The sequence below is a fragment of the Oncorhynchus clarkii genome, chromosome 28, assembly GCF_045791955.1.
Source record: "Oncorhynchus clarkii lewisi isolate Uvic-CL-2024 chromosome 28, UVic_Ocla_1.0, whole genome shotgun sequence".
NCBI lineage: Eukaryota > Metazoa > Chordata > Actinopteri > Salmoniformes > Salmonidae > Oncorhynchus > Oncorhynchus clarkii.
Genome location: NC_092174.1, coordinates 39,782,578 through 39,803,428, shown reverse-complemented (window position 1 = coordinate 39,803,428; position 20,851 = coordinate 39,782,578). Strand labels below are relative to the sequence as shown.

The following is a 20,851-nucleotide window of genomic DNA, read 5'->3' as shown; positions in this document are numbered from 1 at the left end:
GTATGACGGATGGGATGAGGGAATGTATGACGGATGGGATGAGGGAATGTATGATGTATAGGATGGGGGGGTCATATACAGACAATGAGTTTAGTGGGACTGTCAATTCTCATCATGTGTGTATGGGAGGCAAAGTGCGAGTGAGAATCTGTGTGTTTAACAGGACCTAGCAGAAGGGCTAGCGAGCTAAAGACTATTTATTTATTTAACTAGGCAAGTCAGTTAAAATTCTTATTTTCAATGACGGCCTAGGAACAGTGGGTTAACTTGTTCAGGGGCAGAACGACAGATTTTTACCTTGTAAGCTCGGGGATTTGATCTTGCAACCAGTCAGTACTAGTCCAACGCTCTAACCACCGGGCTACCTGCCACCCCAAGACAATGAATTAAAGACATTCAAATCAAAATGTATTTGTCACATGCGCCAAATACTACAAGTGGACTTCACCATGAAATGCTTACTTACAGGCCCTTAATCAACAGTGCAGTTCAAGAAGAGTTAAGAAAATATTTACCAAATAAAGTAAAAAATAATAAAAAGTAACACAATAAAACAACAATAATGAGGCTATATACAGGGGGTACCGGTACCGAGTCAGTGTGGAGGCTATATACAGGGGGTACCGGTACAGAGTCAATGTGGAGGCTATATACAGGGGGTACCGGTACAGAGTCAATGTGGAGACTATATACAGGGGGTACCGGTACCGAGTCAGTGTGGAGGCTATATACAGGGGGTACCGGTACAGAGTCAATGTGGAGACTATATACAGGGGGTACCGGTACAGAGTCAATGTGGAGGCTATATACAGGGGGTACCGGTACAGAGTCAATGTGGAGACTATATACAGGGGGTACCGGTACAGAGTCAATGTGGAGACTATATACAGGGGGTACTGGTACAGAGTCAATGTGGAGGCTATATACAGGGGGTACCAGTACAGAGTCAGTGTGGAGGCTATATACAGGGGTACCGGTACCGAGTCAGTGTGGAGGCTATATACAGGGGGTACCGGTACAGAGTCAGTGTGGAGGTTATATACAGGGGGTACCGGTACAGAGTCAATGTGGAGGCTATATACAGGGGGTACCGGTACCGAGTCAGTGTGGAGGTTATATACAGGGGGTACTGGTACCGAGTCAGTGTGGAGGTTATATACAGGGGGTACTGGTACCGAGTCAGTGTGGAGGTTATATACAGGGGTACCGGTACAGAGTCAGTGTGCAGGGGGACAGGTTAGTAGAGGCAATTTGTACGTGTAGGTAGGGGTAAAGTGACTATGCATAGATAAGCAGCGAGTAGCAGCAGTGTACAAAACTAATTGGGGGGGCAGGGGGGTCAATATAGTCTGGTGGCCATTTGATTAATTGTTCAGCAGTCTTATGGCTTGGGGGTAGAAGCTGCTAAGGAGCCTTTTGGTCCTAGACTTGGCGCTCCGGTACCGCTTGCCGTGCGGTAGCTGAGAAAACAGTATGACTTGGGTGACTGGAGTCTCGTGACAATTTTTTGGGCTTTCCTCTGACACAGCCTATAATATAGGTCCTGGATGGCAGGATGCTTGGTCCCAGTGATGTACTGGGCCGTACGTACTACCCGCTGTAGCGCCTTACGGTCAGATGCCAAGCAGTTGCCATATCAGGCGGTGATGCAACTGGTCAGGATGCTCTCGATGGTGCCCTCCAAGCTAAAGCCACTTCAGCCAGAAGGCTTGAGGAACAGTTGTCTTCTCCTCCCTTGGTCACGTCCCAAATGGCACCATATTCCCTGTATAGTGCAGGCCCAATAGGGCCCTGGTCAAGAGTAGTGCACTACATAGGGAATAGGGTCCCATTTGGAACATGGGCACTTCTCTTTTTTTCCTGCTGACTTCTCTACCCCCTTCCACGTTCTCTCTCCAGGGAGCTCTTTTTTTATTATAATTATTTAAAGTATTTCAATGTTACTAATCCTTCCATCTCGTGTCAACAAAATAATGAAACTCAAGAGCCCAAAAGAAGCCAGGTTAGGTGTGCATGTGTGGTCATAAAATGTTTTGACACTTTTTGATCACTGGTGCACAACACAAAGCATCATGGAACCTCAACTTCTCATTTGAATAGAATGTTACTGACACTGTAATTCCATAATAAAACAGCCTGTGAATGTGTCTGAGTATCTGTAATACCACTGTTAGGTTTTCATTATTGTATTGTCTGGCATTGTGATTTATTATGTTGTAGTAAACTGTCTTAAAAAAGGAACACAAAAGAAATATAAAAAATAAAGTCTAAAACACATTCTGATATTTTCATACATCATGTCTTTATTGTGTGTAAACAAACTCTGATATGAGCATCAGCCAGGTTGTTGATTATTGGCATCATTAACATGATCAATATTGTACATAATATCATGATTAAAACATGATCATTATAATAAATAACAAGATATTTTAAAATATCTATTACTGCTACCGTCACAGTTCTGTCAAGCAGGGTAACCATCTGAAAGAGCTGTACGTGTGTCCATCTGTTTGTCTCTCTGTGTGTGTGTTTAAAATGATGCCATTTGTGGTTTAAATGATTGTCTGTATGTAAATGAGGAATGTGTGTGGTTAAGGTCTGGACACGTTCCCGTATCCAGAGACTTAATGTGTTAGTAAGTCAAATATCTAACAACTTTGCAGATTCCCGATAAAATAAGTAACAAGGGTTGCAAAAATAACCTTATTGATATTGATTAACAAAACAATTATTAAAAAAGTTATCCAAGAATCAAATCATGTAGTGTTATGCACATAAGTGCAATATCGGCTTAGCAATAATTACTCTGACATGAACAACAAGAAATATATGTACAATTAAAACAAACAAAAAATGAACATTGCTGTAAAATAAATAAATAACTATGACCTCATCCGAACCACAGACAGGATATATGGTTAGATGAAGTGTGTTTCAACATGCAGGTAGTGTGTCTAGATTATCTTCAGCAACCGTTTTCTCTTACCCTGACTGAATCCCCAACGGCACCCTACTCCCTATTTAGTGCACCACTAGAAGAGTAAGGGGTCTACAACAACCACAGCCTGCCTCTGTCACCAGGGCCTCATCATAGTACATTTAGTGTAGTAAGACCATAGAGTTGGAAAGAGAGCACACTTGGCCAAAAGCCAGTTCTTTCTCTAACACGGGCAGAGCCATGGTGGGCTTTCACCACCTTGAAGCTCTCTAGTACATCTCTATGAGTTCCACTGAGAGCTCATGTTGACCTCACTTGTTAGCTATTAGAGGGATAAGAAAACAATATTAACCAAGAGCACAATAAAGAGATGATCAGATCACTTGCAACAAACTTGTGTCTAAACTGAAGTCCTTGAGGAGAGATGCTTTTTCACGCTGGCTGCATACCACTACAGGGACTCTCCAAATGTTGGTATGTGTGGGGAATGAAAGTGTGCACGTACATACGTGTGTGTATGTGTGTGTGTGCAGTCAAATTGTTTAATCTTTTCCTCTAACTTCTTTAAGGCTTCTAAGCTGCTTTGGATCAAAGACGAACACTCCCACAGACAGACTATGCAGCATAAATAGACTCCAACATACAGACAGACCTCACTCTGACGATGCCCTAGCAAGCAACCCAATAGGCACCCTATTCCCAATATAGTACACTACTTCTGACTTTCGACCAGACTGAGCCCTGGTCATAAGTAGTGCACTATTTAGGGAATAGGGTGCCCTTTGGGACACAATGCTAACCTCCCTTCAAACCCAGCTCCATGTCTGGGGGAAGGAGGGTAATTTAGGTGGTGTTCACCTTACACTAGCCTCAATTTAGCTTAATTTGCCTTTCAACAGTGCTTCAAGGGTTTTCCAAAACAAATGAATGAATCTCATGTAAAATGCCCCAAAAACAGAACGTATATTCAGGGTTGCGGAGGAGCAGTCTTATCCGAGGGCTATGTCATCATTTAAGACTTGGTTCCACTCAGCCATGCCATGATATGAGGCTCTGGTGTGGCTGCCAGCGCCTGCCATAGAGAGACTGGCCTAAGCAACGATTAAAACAGGGAAAGGAAAGTAGTTGAACATGTTAAAGCGAACTACTCATCAATTCATAAGTAAATGTAGAAGTCAAGCTACTGCTCTTTTAGGATATTATTCATCATCCAGTTTGGAAACACAATGACAAAAGATTAAAGGCAAGGAGGGGAACTCCTTGTTTTGATCTTAGTTAAATAAAAGGCTCCAGGGGAGGGCTGGGCGATAAGGCTCAAAAATCATATCTTATATACGATACATACATACACCTAGATTGTTTATGTTCTCTAAATAAGCTTTGTTGTACAATTAAAAGGTCAAATACTCCAAATTTCAAACAGTCAGAAATAATGTCATTAATTCAGGGCTCGTAAAATTAAATCTAGGCTAAATTTGAGCCTACAACAAATCGTCAAACCCACTAACAACTTAATTATTTTATCAAAACAGTTTAACCTGCTTTTTTAAAAATAAATCACAGATCTGACATCCAAGTCGGTCTATGAAAATGCCCTTTTTGTTTAGAAATGTAACCAGAACCAAGTATAATACACATTCCCTAATAATGACCAACTTCTTGTAGCAGAGCATTATCGAAAATTAAAACACACCTCACAAACAATCTCTCAAGCACAAGCCCACGTGCTACTGAGTAGCCAACTAATCTTTATGACTTCAAGTTTAGCCAACTTGGATTTGCTACCTAACAAAGCAAAACAATTGAATTGTTATGAACCACCCTACTGTCCGTCTCCAATTGTTGGAACAGAATGCTAGTCTGTCCACTTTGTTCAGATGTGGAAATCAAGTGGCCAACCATGTCTCATAAAGAGAACTAGTTCATAGAATTATGTTTTTTTTTTTGCTTATTGCACATTTATAAAAGCTAAACAGCTAGTATAACAGTGATGCCGCATGAAACATGCAACATGTATTTTCTAGAATAGATGTTCATTGGTACTCCTGTTTTAGTAGCGTCTGCTCTGCGTGTAATTTGAGGAGTTGACATAAAGGGTATGGTTGAAAAGGATAACTTCTCTTACAGTAAAATAATGTTGCAATGTTTCTTGGTGTCCATTCGACCGATTCTGTTGGACCGAAACACAAATATCAGGTTGAAACCGCTTGTCAGAGAGGGTTGTTGTGTGACAGGGGGAGGGGCTTGGTGTGTGTGTGTAAACAGAGAGGAAGAGGCGAAGCGAGAGGTTTTGCTCACCAAAATAAGCCCAATGCGTTTCTATGTTTTTTTTTTAACCTAAGCTTATCGGCTGCCTTCCCGCCTCTGGGACAACGACTCCCATTGTTATAGCGGAGACATACGCAGCTCATCATTATATACAGATCTCTGGTATAAATGGGAAGGTGCACAGCACAGACGGAGCGAAGGAGACAAGATGTCATGAGAACAAGCGGACATAAACGCTCAGAAAAACAATAAATGAACTAACTAGCTTCTTCCGATACAGGCATTTGGAATAACGCGCAAAAACATCAAATTAATTCGATATATATCGCCCAGCCCTACTCAAGGGTGAAGTTCACCCTAGGTACAGATCTAGGATCAGCGTCCCTTCCCACAATCCTGACCTTAACCATTAGTGGGGAAATTGCAAAACTGACCCAAGATCAGCATCTAGGGGCAACTTCACCCTACGCCTGTGTGTGTGTGTGTGTGTGTGTGTCTATGTGAAGTTCTGTAGGGGTTCACTAACAGGCATGCAGGCCCAGTATAGAGCCCGACCCAGGGTCAGGAGTACCAGCAGGATCAGCATGGCCCAGGAGGCATAGATACCCCCGTAGGCCTGGGCCTTCACCCACGTACCTGCCTGCAAAACACAGAGAGGAAGAAGACTTAGAGACGCAGCATGTTACAAGGCTACGGGCGGTGTGTTTCTGATAGGACTCTGACAGTGTGTCATGTAACGTAGCCACCTGCAGCACAGAACACACAGAGACAAAGGAGAGAGAACACAGAGAGACGTAGATGCAAGACACATGCAAGGTTTTTCCTTAGCTAAAAAAGTACTTAGGTGAATTGGCATGGTTGTGAAACATGACGATATTATGCATTTTTTAAACATTGTGTTCTTGGGGGTTTGTTTTTATTGTGATGTCATCGCCTGGCGTGTCATGTAGAGTGGACAGTGTGGAAGTGTGTACTCACCACCAGCCCAGCAGTGGAGATGCTGAAAAGCAAGCATAGTAGAATACACCACAAGCTCCGCCTTCGAGGGTACCTCTGACCAATAGAGGAGCTGCATGTCAAAGGGCATGACAAAAGAGAAGGGAAAATGGTAAAAAAAAAAAAAAAAAAAGCTTTTATTTTTATTACATGAAATATAACCAGAAATTGTTGCGACTTGCTTCGGCTGTCCAAAAGCATTTTTATGGTAATGGTGGAACTTCATAGGTTTAAATTATTAGTTGATGAAGCAAGTCACACTAACAAAAGGTTACGTAAGAATCACGGAGCTCAGACTTGAGATGTTGCACACAAGACCGTAAGGAGCTGATGCTGAAGACTAATGGTATGGGAATCTGACCGACTGCTGACGACTGCCTACAGCCCACAAGGGGACACATACATATTTAATGTACACTATGAAGGACATCAGTGGAGGCTGCTGTGGAAAGGACAACTCATAATAACAGCTGGAATGGAATCAGACACATGGAAAACATGCGCTTGAAAAGTTCCATTCATTCCGTTCCAATCTTTACTAGGAGTCTGTCCTCCGATTTTAAGTGCCACCAGCCACCACTGAAGGACTTCATCTTGAGCATAATTGTGGTATAACCACAGCTGTATTGACCAAGCAGCCTATGGACAGAGAAACCAATCGGTACTCACACTTTCCTGCAGTGTGGGCACCTGGCGAGTGTCCTGTCAGTAAACTCTGTCCACTGAAACACATTGCAAGAAACTCATGTAAATATAAAATATTATACAGTACGTCAATTCAATTGTCCAGTAGAGTACTATCCATGTTAGCACCATTCAAGAATTCCTTGCCTTCATAACTGCTTTGGTGTACACTGTGGCTCTTTCTCAAAATCATCTTTCCTAGATTCCTTTTCCTCGCATCCTTCTGAAAACGCATTGGACAAGAAGGTCTAAGGGGGAGGAACCTTCTCCTCCTTAACAGTCGAGAGAGGATGTGAGGAATCATGGAATGACTCATTGAGATAGAGTCTATATACACACACTGGCTTTGAGAGAGGTGAAGGGTCGTACCAGGAAAGTGTTGTTGCAGTGTCCACAGGAGACGCGAGCTCCGGCCGGCTGGGGTTCAGGGCTGGCTGGACCAGGGTGGACTGGACCCAGGTTAATTATCCTCTTACTGGGGAGCACAATCACATAACTCACTGTTCAGTCTAAGTCAGTATTACTAGCTAGGTTCAAATACAACAGCGTTACTACACAGGAAAACAAACATCAAATTTGAGTCATTTAGCAGATGATCTTATCCAGAGTGACTTCCAGTCAGTGCGTTCCACTGACTATAGAAGGGAAAAACAACCAAACAGTCATTGCCAGTAGACCCTTTCTCCAAATAGCCGTTATCAGCAAAGTCAGTGCCAGGAAGAGGAGAAAAAACACTGTTGCTGTTCAGTCCAAGTCAGTATTACTAGCTAGGTTTAAATGCAACTGAGCGCAAGTTCCATACCGGTCAACAAACTTATCTAGGGGCCTGGGTTAGCCTAACGCAGCCCTTGACGTACTAGTATCAGTGTGAATTAAGGGGTTTCAAATGCTATATCAATTGTATTCACCAAGTAGACAACATGCCACCTGGACAAACTATCTCCATACACAGGCAGTGGGTGCATTCGAAATGGCACCCTATTCCCTATATATAGTGCACTACTTTTGACCAGGGCCCATATGGCTCTGGTTAAAAGTAGTGCATTATTATAGGGAATTGGGAGCCATTTTGGTCATATGGTGCATTCGGAAAGTATTCATACCCCTTCCCTTTTTTGTTACGTCACAGCCTTTTTCTAAGATTGATTAAATAACTTTTTTTCCCGCAATCTACACACAATACCCCATAATGACGAAGAGAAACCAGGTTTTAAGAAACTAAAATACCTTATTAACGTAAGTATTCAGACCCTTTGCTCTGAGGCTCAGGTGCATCTGTGGTAAATTTAATTGATTGGACATAATTTGGGAAGGCACAAACCTGTCTATATAAAAAAAAAGGTTCCACAGTTGACAATGCATATCGGAGCAAAATCCAAGCCATGAGGTCAAAGGAATACCATTTGCCATATATTTCTCAACTGTGCTGTGAAGTTTCAAAGGTTCTGAACCTTTCTATTCTAACAGTTACTACTGATTGTAAATTAAAGAAATTTTTGATAAAAGGATTGTATTATTGATCAATGGAATTTCCAAGTCACTCAGCAGGGCAATTTGCAGAGTTAACACCAGGTAAATGTTGCCTTTCTTGAACCTGCGACCAAAAACAAGTGCATTCGGAAAGAATTCAGACCCCTTTAGTTTTTCCACATTAATACATTTTAGATTAAGACTAATGTAACAAAATTGCCCCCCCCTCAATCTACACACAATACCCCATAATAAACAAAGCAGAGAAAGGTTTTGTAATTTTTGCAAATGTATCAAATAAAAACTGAAAACTGAAATTTTTATTTAAATATTAAATATTTACATAAGTATCCATTGATCATCCTTGAGATGTTTCTACCACAGTTGGAGTCCACCTGTAGTAAATTCAATTGATTGGACATGATTTGGAAAGGCACACACCTGTCTATATAAAGGTCCTACAGTTGACAGTGCACGTCAGAACAAAAACCAAGCCACGAGGTCAAAGGAATTGTCCGTAGAGCTCAGAGACAGGATTGTGTCGAGGCACAGATCTGGGGAAGGGTACCAAAAAAACGTCTGCAGATTGAAGATCACCAAGAACCCAGTGGCCTCCATCATTCTTAAATCAAAGAAGTTAGGAACCACCAAGACTCTTCCAAGAGCTGGCCACCCAGCAAAACTGAGCAATCGAGGGAGAAGGGCTTTGGTCAGGGAGGTGACCAAGAACCCAATGGTCACTCTGACAGAGCTGCAGAGTTCCTCTGTGGAGATGATTGTCCTTCTGGAAGGTTCTCCAATCTCTGAAGCACTCCATCAAATCAGGCCTTTATGGTAGAGTGGCCAGACTGAAGCCACTCCTCAGTAAAAAGGCACAGGACAACCCGCTTAAAGGACACTAGTCTGATGAAACCAAGATTGAACTATTTTAGCCTGAATGCCAAGTGTCACATCTGGAGGAAACCTGGCACCATCTCGACAATGAAGCATTGTCGTGGCAGCATCATGCTGTGGGGAAGTTTTTCAGCGGCAGGGACTGGGAGACTAGTCTGGATCGAGGCAAAGATGAACGGAGCAAAGTACAGAGAGATCCTTGATGAAAACCTTCTCCAGAGCACTCGGGACTTCAAACTGGGGCGAAGGTTCACCTTCCAACAGGACAACGACGACCCTAAGCACACAGACAAGACAACACAGGAGTGGCTTCGGGTCAAGCCTAAATGTCCTTGAGTGGCCCAGACAGAGCCCAGACTTAAACCTGATCGAACATCTCTGGAGAGACCTAAAACAGCTGTGCAGTGACGCTCCCCATCCAACCTGACAGAGCTTGAGAGGATCTACATAGAAGAATGGGAGAAACTCCCCACATACAGGTGTGCCAAGCTTGTAGCTTCATACCCAAGAAGACTCGAGGCTGTAATCGCTGCCAAAGATGCTTCAACAAAGTACAGAGTAAAGGTTCTGAATACTTATGTTTTACTTATTTTTTTATTATACAAATTTGGTTTTTGCTTTGTCATTATGGGGTATTGTGTGTAGATTGATGGGGGGGGGGGGGGGGGGGAGACTATGTAATTGATTTTAGAGTAAGGCTGTAACATAACAAAATGTGGACAAAGTCAAGGAGTCTGAATATTATCCGAATGCACTGTATGGGCAGTAACAATACAAGTGATCTAATGATTCTGTCTCTTCGCAGAAAAATCTGCAGAGCTGGGATGGTATACATACAGTACATTGTATTGGTTGCAATAATTTTTGAAATAATAATTTTCATTTAAAACATCAAACATGATTTTGCAACCTATATGGCACAGCCGTCCCTTTTTAGTCCTCAAACCTTTCTATTTATCAGAAATTTTCAAATCCAATGTTGGTCTTTAATGCAGACAAACATGTTTCTTACCTTCTCCCCCTTCCACTTGCGGTAACGCTGCAATCAGTTGGTTGTAATTTTGGATAGAGCAGACATTTCCATATATTCTTGTTAGCTGCATGTGTGACATAACTCCCCCAGTCCTATTTATGATATCATTAAAGATTATACAAATATTATTTTTATTATATTATTTTTCTGCTGGATTAAACTGAAATTGCAACCAGCTATGGCTTGTTTTAAAACGTGCTATTTTGGAGATTATCATGTTCAAATAACCGGAAGTGAGAGGTCATCTGAATGAATGGAAAAGGCCATTTTGGAACATGGGACATGGAGCAATTCCTACTAATCTGCTAAAGAACCAATTCAGATACAAGTATAACTTTTGTATGACTGAAGCCTTTACTGAGAAGTTCAATGCTTTAAATCTTCAATAAAATCAGCCTTCTGATTTCATATTCATTATATAAAATCAGGCCCATTTAATTTTGTCTGGCTTGCCGGTGTAGCAAATTTGGTAAACTGGGATATGACTAAATAATTAAAAATCAGGGTGAATTTTACATAAATAGACAAGTGTCAGCAAGATCTTATCTATTTTTGCTAACTTTATATTAAAATGTATTGAGATAAATAAGACATTTGGGGATATGAATACAGAGTGTGTCCACTTTACCGTCAGACCATTTTATTGGTAAACTACACGAATGTAAACGTGTCATTTTGTCAGCATCCACTCAAAGACATTTAGAGTCCCGAAGCCACTTCTGCGTTGTCTCTCCAGAGATGTTCAATCGGGTTCAACTCAGAGCTCTGGCTGGGCCACTCAAAGACATTCAGAGACTAGTCCCGAAGCCACTTCTGCGTTGTCTTGACTTTGTTCTTAGAGTCATTGTCCTGTTGGAAGGTGAACCTTCTCCCCAATCGGAGGTCCTGAGTGCTCTGGAGCAGGTTTTCATCAAGGATCTCTGTACTTTGTTCCATTCATCTTTCCCTCGATCCTGACTAGTCTCCCAGTCCCTGCCGCTGAAAAACATCCTCACAACATGATGCTGCCACCACCATGCTTCACCGTAGGGATGGTGCCAGGTTTCCTCCAGACGTGATGCTTGGCATTCTGGCCAAAGTTATCAATCTTGGTTTCATTCGACCATAGAATCTTGTTTCTCATGGTCTGAGTCTCCTTTAGGTGCTTTTTGGCAAACAAGTGGACTGTCATGTGCCTTTTTGCTCTGACATGCACTGTCAACTGTGAGACCTTATATAGACAGGTGTGAGCTTTTCCAAATTATGTTCAATCAATTGAATTTACAACAGGTGGACTCCAATCAAGTTGTAGAAATATCTCAAGGATGATCAATAAAAACAGAATGCACCTGAGCTCAATTTCAAGTCTCAAAGCAAAGGGACTGAATACTTATGTAAACAAGGTTTCTGTTTTTTTTTAAAATTTGTAATACATTTGCAAAAATGTCTAAAAACCCGTTTTCACATCGTCATTATGGGAGATTGTATGTAGATTGATGAGGAAATGGTTAATTGAATCAATTTAGAATAAGGCTGTAACATAACAAAACGTGGAAAAGGGGAAGGGGTCTGAATACGTTTTGAATGCCCTGTATGTACAATTATTTAATGGTCCGACCGCATTCCGTCCCCCATCAATACTTCACCTTTTGGTGCCAGAGAGAATGAAATAAGAAAGTAGTCAAGACGACTAGCTTTATTGAGCCTCCGGCATGTACATATATCTCACTAGGTCAGGATATTAAACCTCCTCCATGTACATCTCACTAGGTCAGGATATTAAACCTCCTCCATGTACATCTCACTAGGTCAGGATATTAAACCTCCTCCATGTATATCTCACTAGGTCAGGATATTAAACCTCCTCCATGTACATCTCACTAGGTCAGGATATTAAACCTCCTCCATGTACATCTCACTAGGTCAGGATATTAAACCTCCATGTATATCTCACTAGGTCAGGATATTAAATCTCCTCCATGTACATCTCACTAGGTCAGGATATTAAACCTCCTCCATGTATATCTCACTAGGTCAGGATATTAAACCTCCTCCATGTACATCTCACTAGGTCAGGATATTAAACCTCCATGTACATCTCACTAGGTCAGGATATTAAACCTCCTCCATGTACATCTCACTAGGTCAGGATATTAAACCTCCTCCATGTATATCTCACTAGGTCAGGATATTAAACCTCCTCCATGTACATCTCACTAGGTCAGGATATTAAACCTCCTCCATGTACATCTCACTAGGTCAGGATATTAAACCTCCTCCATGTCTATATCTCACTAGGTCAGGATATTAAACCTCCTCCATGTACATCTCACTAGGTCAGGATATTAAACCTCCTCCATGTATATCTCACTAGGTCAGGATATTAAACCTCCTCCATGCATATCTCACTAGGTCAGGATATTAAACCTCCTCCATGTATATCTCACTAGGTCAGGATATTAAACCTCCTCCATGTACATCTCACTAGGTCAGGATATTAAACCTCCTCCATGTACATCTCACTAGGTCAGGATATTAAACCTCCATGTATATCTCACTAGGTCAGGATATTAAATCTCCTCCATGTACATCTCACTAGGTCAGGATATTAAACCTCCTCCATGTATATCTCACTAGGTCAGGATATTAAACCTCCTCCATGTACATCTCACTAGGTCAGGATATTAAACCTCCATGTACATCTCACTAGGTCAGGATATTAAACCTCCTCCATGTACATCTCACTAGGTCAGGATATTAAACCTCCTCCATGTATATCTCACTAGGTCAGGATATTAAACCTCCTCCATGTACATCTCACTAGGTCAGGATATTAAACCTCCTCCATGTACATCTCACTAGGTCAGGATATTAAACCTCCTCCATGTCTATATCTCACTAGGTCAGGATATTAAACCTCCTCCATGTACATCTCACTAGGTCAGGATATTAAACCTCCTCCATGTATATCTCACTAGGTCAGGATATTAAACCTCCTCCATGTATATCTCACTAGGTCAGGATATTAAACCTCCTCCATGTATATCTCACTAGGTCAGGATATTAAACCTCCTCCATGTATATCTCACTAGGTCAGGATATTAAACCTCCTCCATGTATATCTCACTAGGTCAGGATATTAAACCTCCTCCATGTATATCTCACTAGGTCAGGATATTAAACCTCCTCCATGTATATCTCACTAGGTCAGGATATTAAACCTCCTCCATGTATATCTCACTAGGTCAGGATATTAAACCTCCTCCATGTATATCTCACTAGGTCAGGATATTAAACCTCCTCCATGTATATCTCACTAGGTCAGGATATTAAACCTCCATGTATATCTCACTAGGTCAGGATATTAAACCTCCTCCATGTATATCTCACTAGGTCAGGATATTAAACCTCCTCCATGTATATCTCACTAGGTCAGGATATTAAACCTCCTCCATGTATATCTCACTAGGTCAGGATATTAAACCTCCATATATCCAAAATGTCCATAATATTTGTAATTTCCTTAAGTGCATGAGGGTAATAATTTGTAGTGTGATTTCCTTTAAGGTCGATTGAGGTACTTAAAACCGTATTATAATCTCTCACCATAATAATTAAGTCATGTATTGCTTGTAAGAGCGAGAGATATATATATATATATATATATAGTTGAAGTCGGAAGTTGACATAAACGAAGTTGACATAAACGACTCCAAGTGTTTCAACCACTCCACAAATGTCTTGTTAACAAACTACAGCTTTGGGAAGTCGGTAAGGACATCTACTTTGTGCATGACAAGTAATTTTTCCAACAATTGTTTACAGACAGATTATTTCACTTCTAATTCACTGTATCACAATTCTAGTGGGTCAGAAGTTTACATACACAAGGTGCCTTTAAACTGCATGGAAAATTACAGAAAATTATGTCATGGCTTTAGAAGCTTCTGATAAGCTAATTGACATCATTTGAGTCAATTGGAGGTGTACCTGTGGATGTATTTCAAGGTCTACCTTCAAACTCAGTGCCTCTTTGCTTGACATTATGGGGAGGGGGAAAAAAGACCTCAGAAAAAAAATGTGTAGACCTCCACAAGTCTGGTTCATCCATGGGAGCAATTTCCAAAACCCCTGAAGGTACCGTGTTCATCTGTACAAACAATAGTACGCAAGTATAAACACCATGGGACCACGCATGTCTCTGTCTCCTAGAGATGAATGTACTTTGGTGCAAAAAGTGCAAATCTATAACCAGAACAGCAAAGGACCTTGTGAAGATGCTGGAGGAAACAGGTACAAAAGTATCTATATCCACAGTAAAAACAAGTCCTATGTCGACACAACCTGAAAGGCCGCTCAGCAAGGAAGAAGCCACTGCTCCAAAACCGCCATTAAAAAGCCAGACTACTGGTTGCAACTGCACATGGGGACAAAGATCGTACTTTTTTGAGAAATGTCCTCTGGTCTGATGAAACAAAAATAGAACTGTTTGGCCATAATGGCCATCGTTATGTTTGGAGGGAAAAGAGGGAGGCTTGCAAGTCGAAGAACACCATCCCAAACATGAAGCACATGGGTGGCAGCATCATGTTGTGGGGGTGCTTTGCTGCAGGAGGGACTGGTGCACTTCACAAAATAGATGGCATCATGAGGCGGGAAATTATGTGGATATATTGAAGCAACATCTCAAGACATCAGTCAGAAAGTTAAAGCTTGGTCGCAAATGGACAATGATCCCAAGCATACCTCCAAAGTTGTGGCAAAATGGCTTAAGGGCAGCAAAGTCAAGGTATTGGAGTGGCCATCACAAAGCCCTGACCTCAATCCTATAGAACATTTGTGGGCAGAACTGAAAAAGTGTGTGCGAGCAAGAAGGCCTGCACACCTGACTCAGTTACACCAGCTCTGTCAGGAGGAATGGGCCAAAATTCACCCAATTTATTGTGGGAAGCTTGAGGAAGGCTACCTGAAACGTTTGACCCAAGTTAAACAATTTAAAAAGCAATGCTACCAAATACTAATTGAGTGTATGTAAACTTCTGACCCACTGGGAATGTGATGAAAAAAATAAAAAGCTGAAACAAATCATTATCTCTTCTATTATTCTGACCTTTCACATTCTTAAAATAAAGTGGTGATTCTAACTGACCTAAAACATGCTATTTTTTAACTAGGATTAAATGTCAGGAATTGTGAAAAACTGAGTTTAAATGTATTTGGCTAAGGTCTATGTAAACTTCTGACTTCAACTGTATGCATATATATATATATAAAAATATATTTTTTTAAAGCAGCGTGGATCATCATTATTTGGACAGTAGATTAATGAGCAAAATCTGTTTAAGGCCCAATATCATTATTTGTGGATCTGTTTGAACGGTTTACACATTCAGATATCATAATAATCATAATATCATCACCCCTTTTTGTTTTCTAAATAGATAAAAATGTGCCCCCCTACCAGTAGGGGCGGGGACAGGCGATCCTCTGAGAGGTGACTTTGCAGATGAGTAGACAGTTACAGGGACAGCGGACATACTTCTTCCCTGCTGGAGCATTCTTGATGGGCTACAGAGGGAGACAGAGACACACAAGAGGAGGAATGGGACGAGGAGGAGGAATAGGACGAGAGAGGAAGGAAGAGGGGGAACAAGCCAAACAAGAAGAAGTCATTATCAGAGTACCATTTTGGAACGCAACCTAAATGAACACACGGGTAGATGTAAGGTATGCAGAGGGCTCTGGTCAGAAGTAGTGCACTACACATTGAACATTTGAGACGCAACCTAAATAAACATGCAGGTAAGTAAACACTAAACAGGTTAGCCACCGTAGCTTCGTTGCAGACCCCACACTTGACCACATGCTGGTGGAGCTTCCCCTCCACACTGATGAGGCTCTGACACACCCTACAGCTGATGACTGGCGCGCTGCCACTCTCTGGGGAGGTGAGGGGGGAGTACGGAGGAGGGTCCTCCCCCAGGAGCACTGAGGGCTGGGTGGTGCTGGGGAATGGAGGGAAGCCTGAAATACAGAGAGAGGGAGGCACATTTAAAATGTTGGTCATTTTAGCTGACACTCTTATGCATAGCAACTTACAGTCAGTGCATTCAAATAACTAAGGCCTTAACAAAAATGTTCACATAGTGGCAGAGTAGTGCACTGCCGCTGAAACAAGAAAGGGTTTACACACAGAATTTGACTCTGGAGTTCCAACTGAAAATGAGCTACATAAAAGGACTGCAGGGACTTCTCTCTCTATGTGTATGGAACTCAACATAACTGTAGTACAATTGACAGAAATCAGCAGTTACCACTATACAAATAACTTCAAATAAACAAGTGTGTAAATAAATACATTAAAAAGGCATATTGTGAACAAACACCTGTTTTACCCACCCAACTCATACCACTGTTCTAATATGTAGTTCAGTACAGTAGCCCCTCCCAATTACTGTCTCCATTGGTCGTCGTCTTATATTGCAGTAATTATGAGCTTCCCTAGTGGCCCAGAGCGGTGTCAATCAAATCAGGTGTTTTGGTTACATACAGAGATTTGCAAACTAGCTAGCCAGACATCACTGGCAGTATATCTTCAAATAACTGTAGAAATATTACACTACTAGCTATAATTTTATAATAGGCCATCAACATATCTCAGAATTACCAACAATATTATAATACGTGGATCACCTGGTATCTTGCATACTATACTGAGCAATTAGCTAGTTGGGCTACTTAGTTAGCCAGCTAGCCATCTTTGGGTAGACAAAGTTATAGTTAGTTCCATACATAAAACGCAAAACATCATGGGTGTTTCTGTTTAGTACATTCCTGCAACTATGAGGACTAGCCGACAAATGCAGAAAATGCCAAAACGTTACAAAAATATAGCCAATTAGCTAGCCAGGTGACTAGCTAGTTATTCAGTTTGATGGGCGTAGCAGCCAGCTAACCGCTAGTTAGCTAGCTAACAGGCATGCTTGCATCAACAGCTGGCTAGCAACCACGATTCACTCCCCAGATACTGTCCATGTAGATACCAGGAAAGCAACCTTTCGTGCTCTTGATTATCTGCAAATCATAGGGACCGAAGCTTTGGCTAGGTAGGAGAACATCCATGGATACTCACTTTGTGGTTTATTTGGTAAACCATAGGGAGCCGAGCCCGGTGACACTCCGCCGTTACCGCCGACAAGAGCACCATCTCCAAGATCTGCTAGTAACGGGGACCTCTCACCGTCCGCCATACCGAGAGCAAAGGCGTGGGAGGAGCAGAACCGTGCAGCGCAATGATATGGAGCCGTTATATTGTTGTGTCCAGGATTTTGTCTGAAACGTATGCGTCACATGATCACACGTTCGCTGCTGTGTCTGTCAGACCATGCACACTTCCCCATAATTGGTCAACACAGCCCACAACTGCCTATGATAACACAGCATATTGCATAGTAACAAACAAGAATGGTAACGCTAAAATATAGCAGAGGGTGTTGGTGAATATAGCACAAAGAGGAAAATAAACCAGACACATGTATTTATTGAAACGCTGCCAATATATTCCAAAAATATTCAATGAACAGATTAAATGGTCAGACTTTATAATGAAAACCATGGAACTCTACAAACAAACAAGTCATCTATATTGCGAGAAAATGACAATACCCATCTCTTCTGCTTCATGACAGAAGACATAGGCTCTGCTCTCACCTGTGCACGGGTCAGGTAAGTAGGAACTGAAGGAACCCCTAGATAGATAGGAACTTCAGGACTTCAGGAAGCCATAACCACATGCACGTGTCCTCCAAGATTTGCTTAATTTCCTCTCGAGTTCAGTTTGTTCCTCAATTATTTTTCCTTTCTCCTAACTTTCTCTCATCGTTGCAGGTTGATTTGGTCCATGAGGCGGTTCATTGGTAGAGTGACCTCCAGCTCCTGTCTTTCACTGTAGAACTGGGCTTTTCCATCCTGACTGTGGACTGGGTGAGGAAGGTGTAGGCCAAGTTTACTGTGTGGAGAGAGAAGAAAGGATTTAAAGCTAGAATCCTTAATTGCTACATCCATTTTTGGACTTATGAATTAATTATATAAACTCATTGATTCTTGAAGAATATAACTTATAAATGCCTTATTTTACTGTTATTTTACTACTGCATTCTGATTATTTGTTATTTTTTACTTATCTATTTACTTAACACTTATTTTTCTTAAAACAGCGTTGTTGGCTAAGGGCTTGTAAGTAAGCATTTCACTGTAAGGTCTACTACACCTATTGTATTCGGCATGTGACAATTTTTGGGGGATTTGATCTTAGTTAAACTGTCATACAACATCAGAACCTAATATGTAAACAATGTAAATGTAAACAAACCCTATATAGACTCAAAACATGGTTTAAACTATAAGTCCTTGCATCCATAGCCCTGTCTTATTAATTTGAGAGTTCTTACATTTTTTTCCAGCTTTGTTATGGTTTCAATTAAGGATTCTAGCTTTAATGAGTAAAATAGATATGAGAGAAAGAAAGAGCGAGAGACAGAAATACATTGTGAGTGTGTGTGTGTGTGTGTGTGTGTGTGAGAGCGAGAGATGACAACATGTGCTTTAGATAGATATAAATATAGAGATAAAGCATTCTTTATGAAGAAAGAAGGAGCAAGATATGAGGTCAATAAATAGTAGCAAATAGTTTTCTGGCTGTGTATAGAAAGTCTGGAACTCTTAACAGAAGGATGACAGGCAGGCAACATTCTAAAGAATTTTCTAAAGAATCTTACAAGTTTGGCGTTCGCAGATCAAGGAATTTCTCCTTCACATCCAAGACTACATCTGTTGCTTTGGTGTCTGGCAGTTTGATTTTCACCTGAGAAGATACAGTTTATATTATTATTATATTATTGTTCTGTACTATACATTTCAGATGGGTGTAATAGACTTCAAAAAACTTGCCCTCAACCCAGATGGAGAACATTCTATTCATCTATTCAAGCCAAGTAATAGATGCAAGAAGATGTAACATTGCATTACAGAGCACAACACTGTAGCTAAATGGTTACCAATAGCATAGAATTACATACAGGATCCTATAGAATTGTGTATAGAATCCTATAGAATGAATTATAGGATCTCTATGGTTACCAGCATGCTGTCACAGCACATGGAAGAGGGATCCTTTCGGCTCATCCCAAGAAACACGTCCTCTGTCCCAACATTCTGCTTCAGCAATATGTCATACCTGAACACACACACGTTCCCCAGCCAACAACAATGACGAAGAAATCAGATGTGAGGGATGGGAGTACCAATTGCCTTGTCTGGAATGTTGTTTTCTTTTTCATGGTGTTAGACTGCAAACCTGACTTACTCAGGCTTTGGCCGGGTGTCTGTGAGGTCATCAAACTGCGACCCCTCTGTCACCTCCTCCTCACTCCAGATGGCTTTACTGTCCTTCTTGGTGTAGGCTGTTGTAACCATAGAATTAGTAATTTCATAGGATCTCTATGGTTCTAACTACATTTTAAAAATATATATTTAACCTTTATTTAACTAGGCAAGTCAGTTAAGAACAAATTCTTATTTTCAATGAAGGTCTATCCCGGCCAAACCCTGACCCGGATGACGCTGGGCCAATTGTGCGCCACCGTATGGGACTCCCAATCACGGCCGGTTGTGATACAGCCTGGAATCGAACCCGGGTCTGTACCAGGGTCAAACCAGGGTCTGTAGCACTGAGGTGCATTGCCTTAGACCACTGCACCACTCGAGAGCCCAAAACATACACAGCTTGTTACTGTTGTAACTACATACACAGCTTGTTACTGTTTACATCCCAAATGGCACCCTATTCCATATTCCACTACTTTTTTTGGTACAGGCCATCTGATAAAAACAGACCTGATTTGTTGGCAGCAGGTGAAGGGAGACCAATATCTCCAGGTCCCATTACGGCTGAGGATGTCATATTCTGTTCAGAAAATATTTCGACGAATAAATCACTTTCAAAGACTGACATAGAAAGCAAGTGCAAAGTAGCTGTTGTCACATATCTAACGTTAACTAGCAGCATGATCATCGGGTTTTTGCTAGCATGCTAACTGGACAAGTTATTACATTTTGTTTGCCAAAACCAATTTTATTAGCTAGGTTGTTTACACAATTTATCTCAATGATTAATCGTTAGCAATGCCTTACTCTACAATTGTATTCATCATCCTCGTCCCGGGTGGATAAGAGGGCAGAGAGCGCTTGTAGATTCTGGGCTGATGACAACCCCTCCATTGACACTGTGAAAGAATATTCACTTGTTCGAGCAAAGGCTTCCTTCCCAAAGTCAGCTAACGTTAGCAAGTTACAACAAACAATATTTGCTGGATACGTCAATCTCGCGTTAAACCTAATGGCTAATCTCTGTGTACCTAAAATAGGCGAATTAAGATTATCTAAACAAAATCAAATCAAAGCGATAGGATATATATTCATGTCCCACAAGGAGAACGTCAAATATGTTTTTTAACTAAACCTATCTGTGGGAATGTGTCCGGCAACTGTTTCCAGGGAGATGGTCGCTTAGCTTTTTTCGATGCCAT

The 20,851-nt window shown here is 41.3% G+C and overlaps 2 protein-coding genes across 4 annotated transcripts; both read right to left on the bottom strand.

Moving 5' to 3' along the window:
* Positions 1–2,283: 2,283 nt before the first annotated feature.
* LOC139387109 (type I phosphatidylinositol 4,5-bisphosphate 4-phosphatase-A-like) lies at positions 2,284–17,553 on the bottom strand. 2 transcript variants are annotated; one of them, XM_071133118.1, is made up of 8 exons: positions 17,398–17,553; positions 16,096–16,289; positions 15,727–15,833; positions 7,259–7,364; positions 6,875–6,927; positions 6,188–6,278; positions 5,736–5,849; positions 2,284–4,032 (listed from the first exon to the last, which is right to left on the bottom strand). In XM_071133118.1, the coding sequence occupies exons 1-8, from the start codon at positions 17,513–17,515 to the stop codon at positions 3,931–3,933; spliced, it is 885 nt and encodes a 294-aa protein (XP_070989219.1). In that variant the 5' UTR covers positions 17,516–17,553; the 3' UTR covers positions 2,284–3,930. The 2 variants fall into 2 exon arrangements, with proteins under 2 accessions (XP_070989219.1, XP_070989220.1); XM_071133119.1 differs by lacking the exon at positions 2,284–4,032 and having other exon boundaries at positions 4,877–5,849.
* Positions 17,554–17,885: 332 nt separating this feature from the next.
* Positions 17,886–20,758, bottom strand: LOC139387368 (dynein axonemal assembly factor 6). Of its 2 annotated transcripts, XM_071133502.1 has the most exons (6): positions 20,457–20,758; positions 20,160–20,229; positions 19,630–19,726; positions 19,404–19,500; positions 19,043–19,128; positions 17,886–18,273 (listed from the first exon to the last, which is right to left on the bottom strand). In XM_071133502.1, exons 1-6 carry the CDS (start codon positions 20,541–20,543, stop codon positions 18,141–18,143), a joined length of 570 nt encoding a protein of 189 aa, XP_070989603.1. In that variant the 5' UTR covers positions 20,544–20,758; the 3' UTR covers positions 17,886–18,140. The 2 variants fall into 2 exon arrangements, with proteins under 2 accessions (XP_070989603.1, XP_070989602.1); XM_071133501.1 differs by lacking the exon at positions 20,457–20,758 and having other exon boundaries at positions 20,160–20,435.
* Positions 20,759–20,851: the final 93 nt, after the last annotated feature.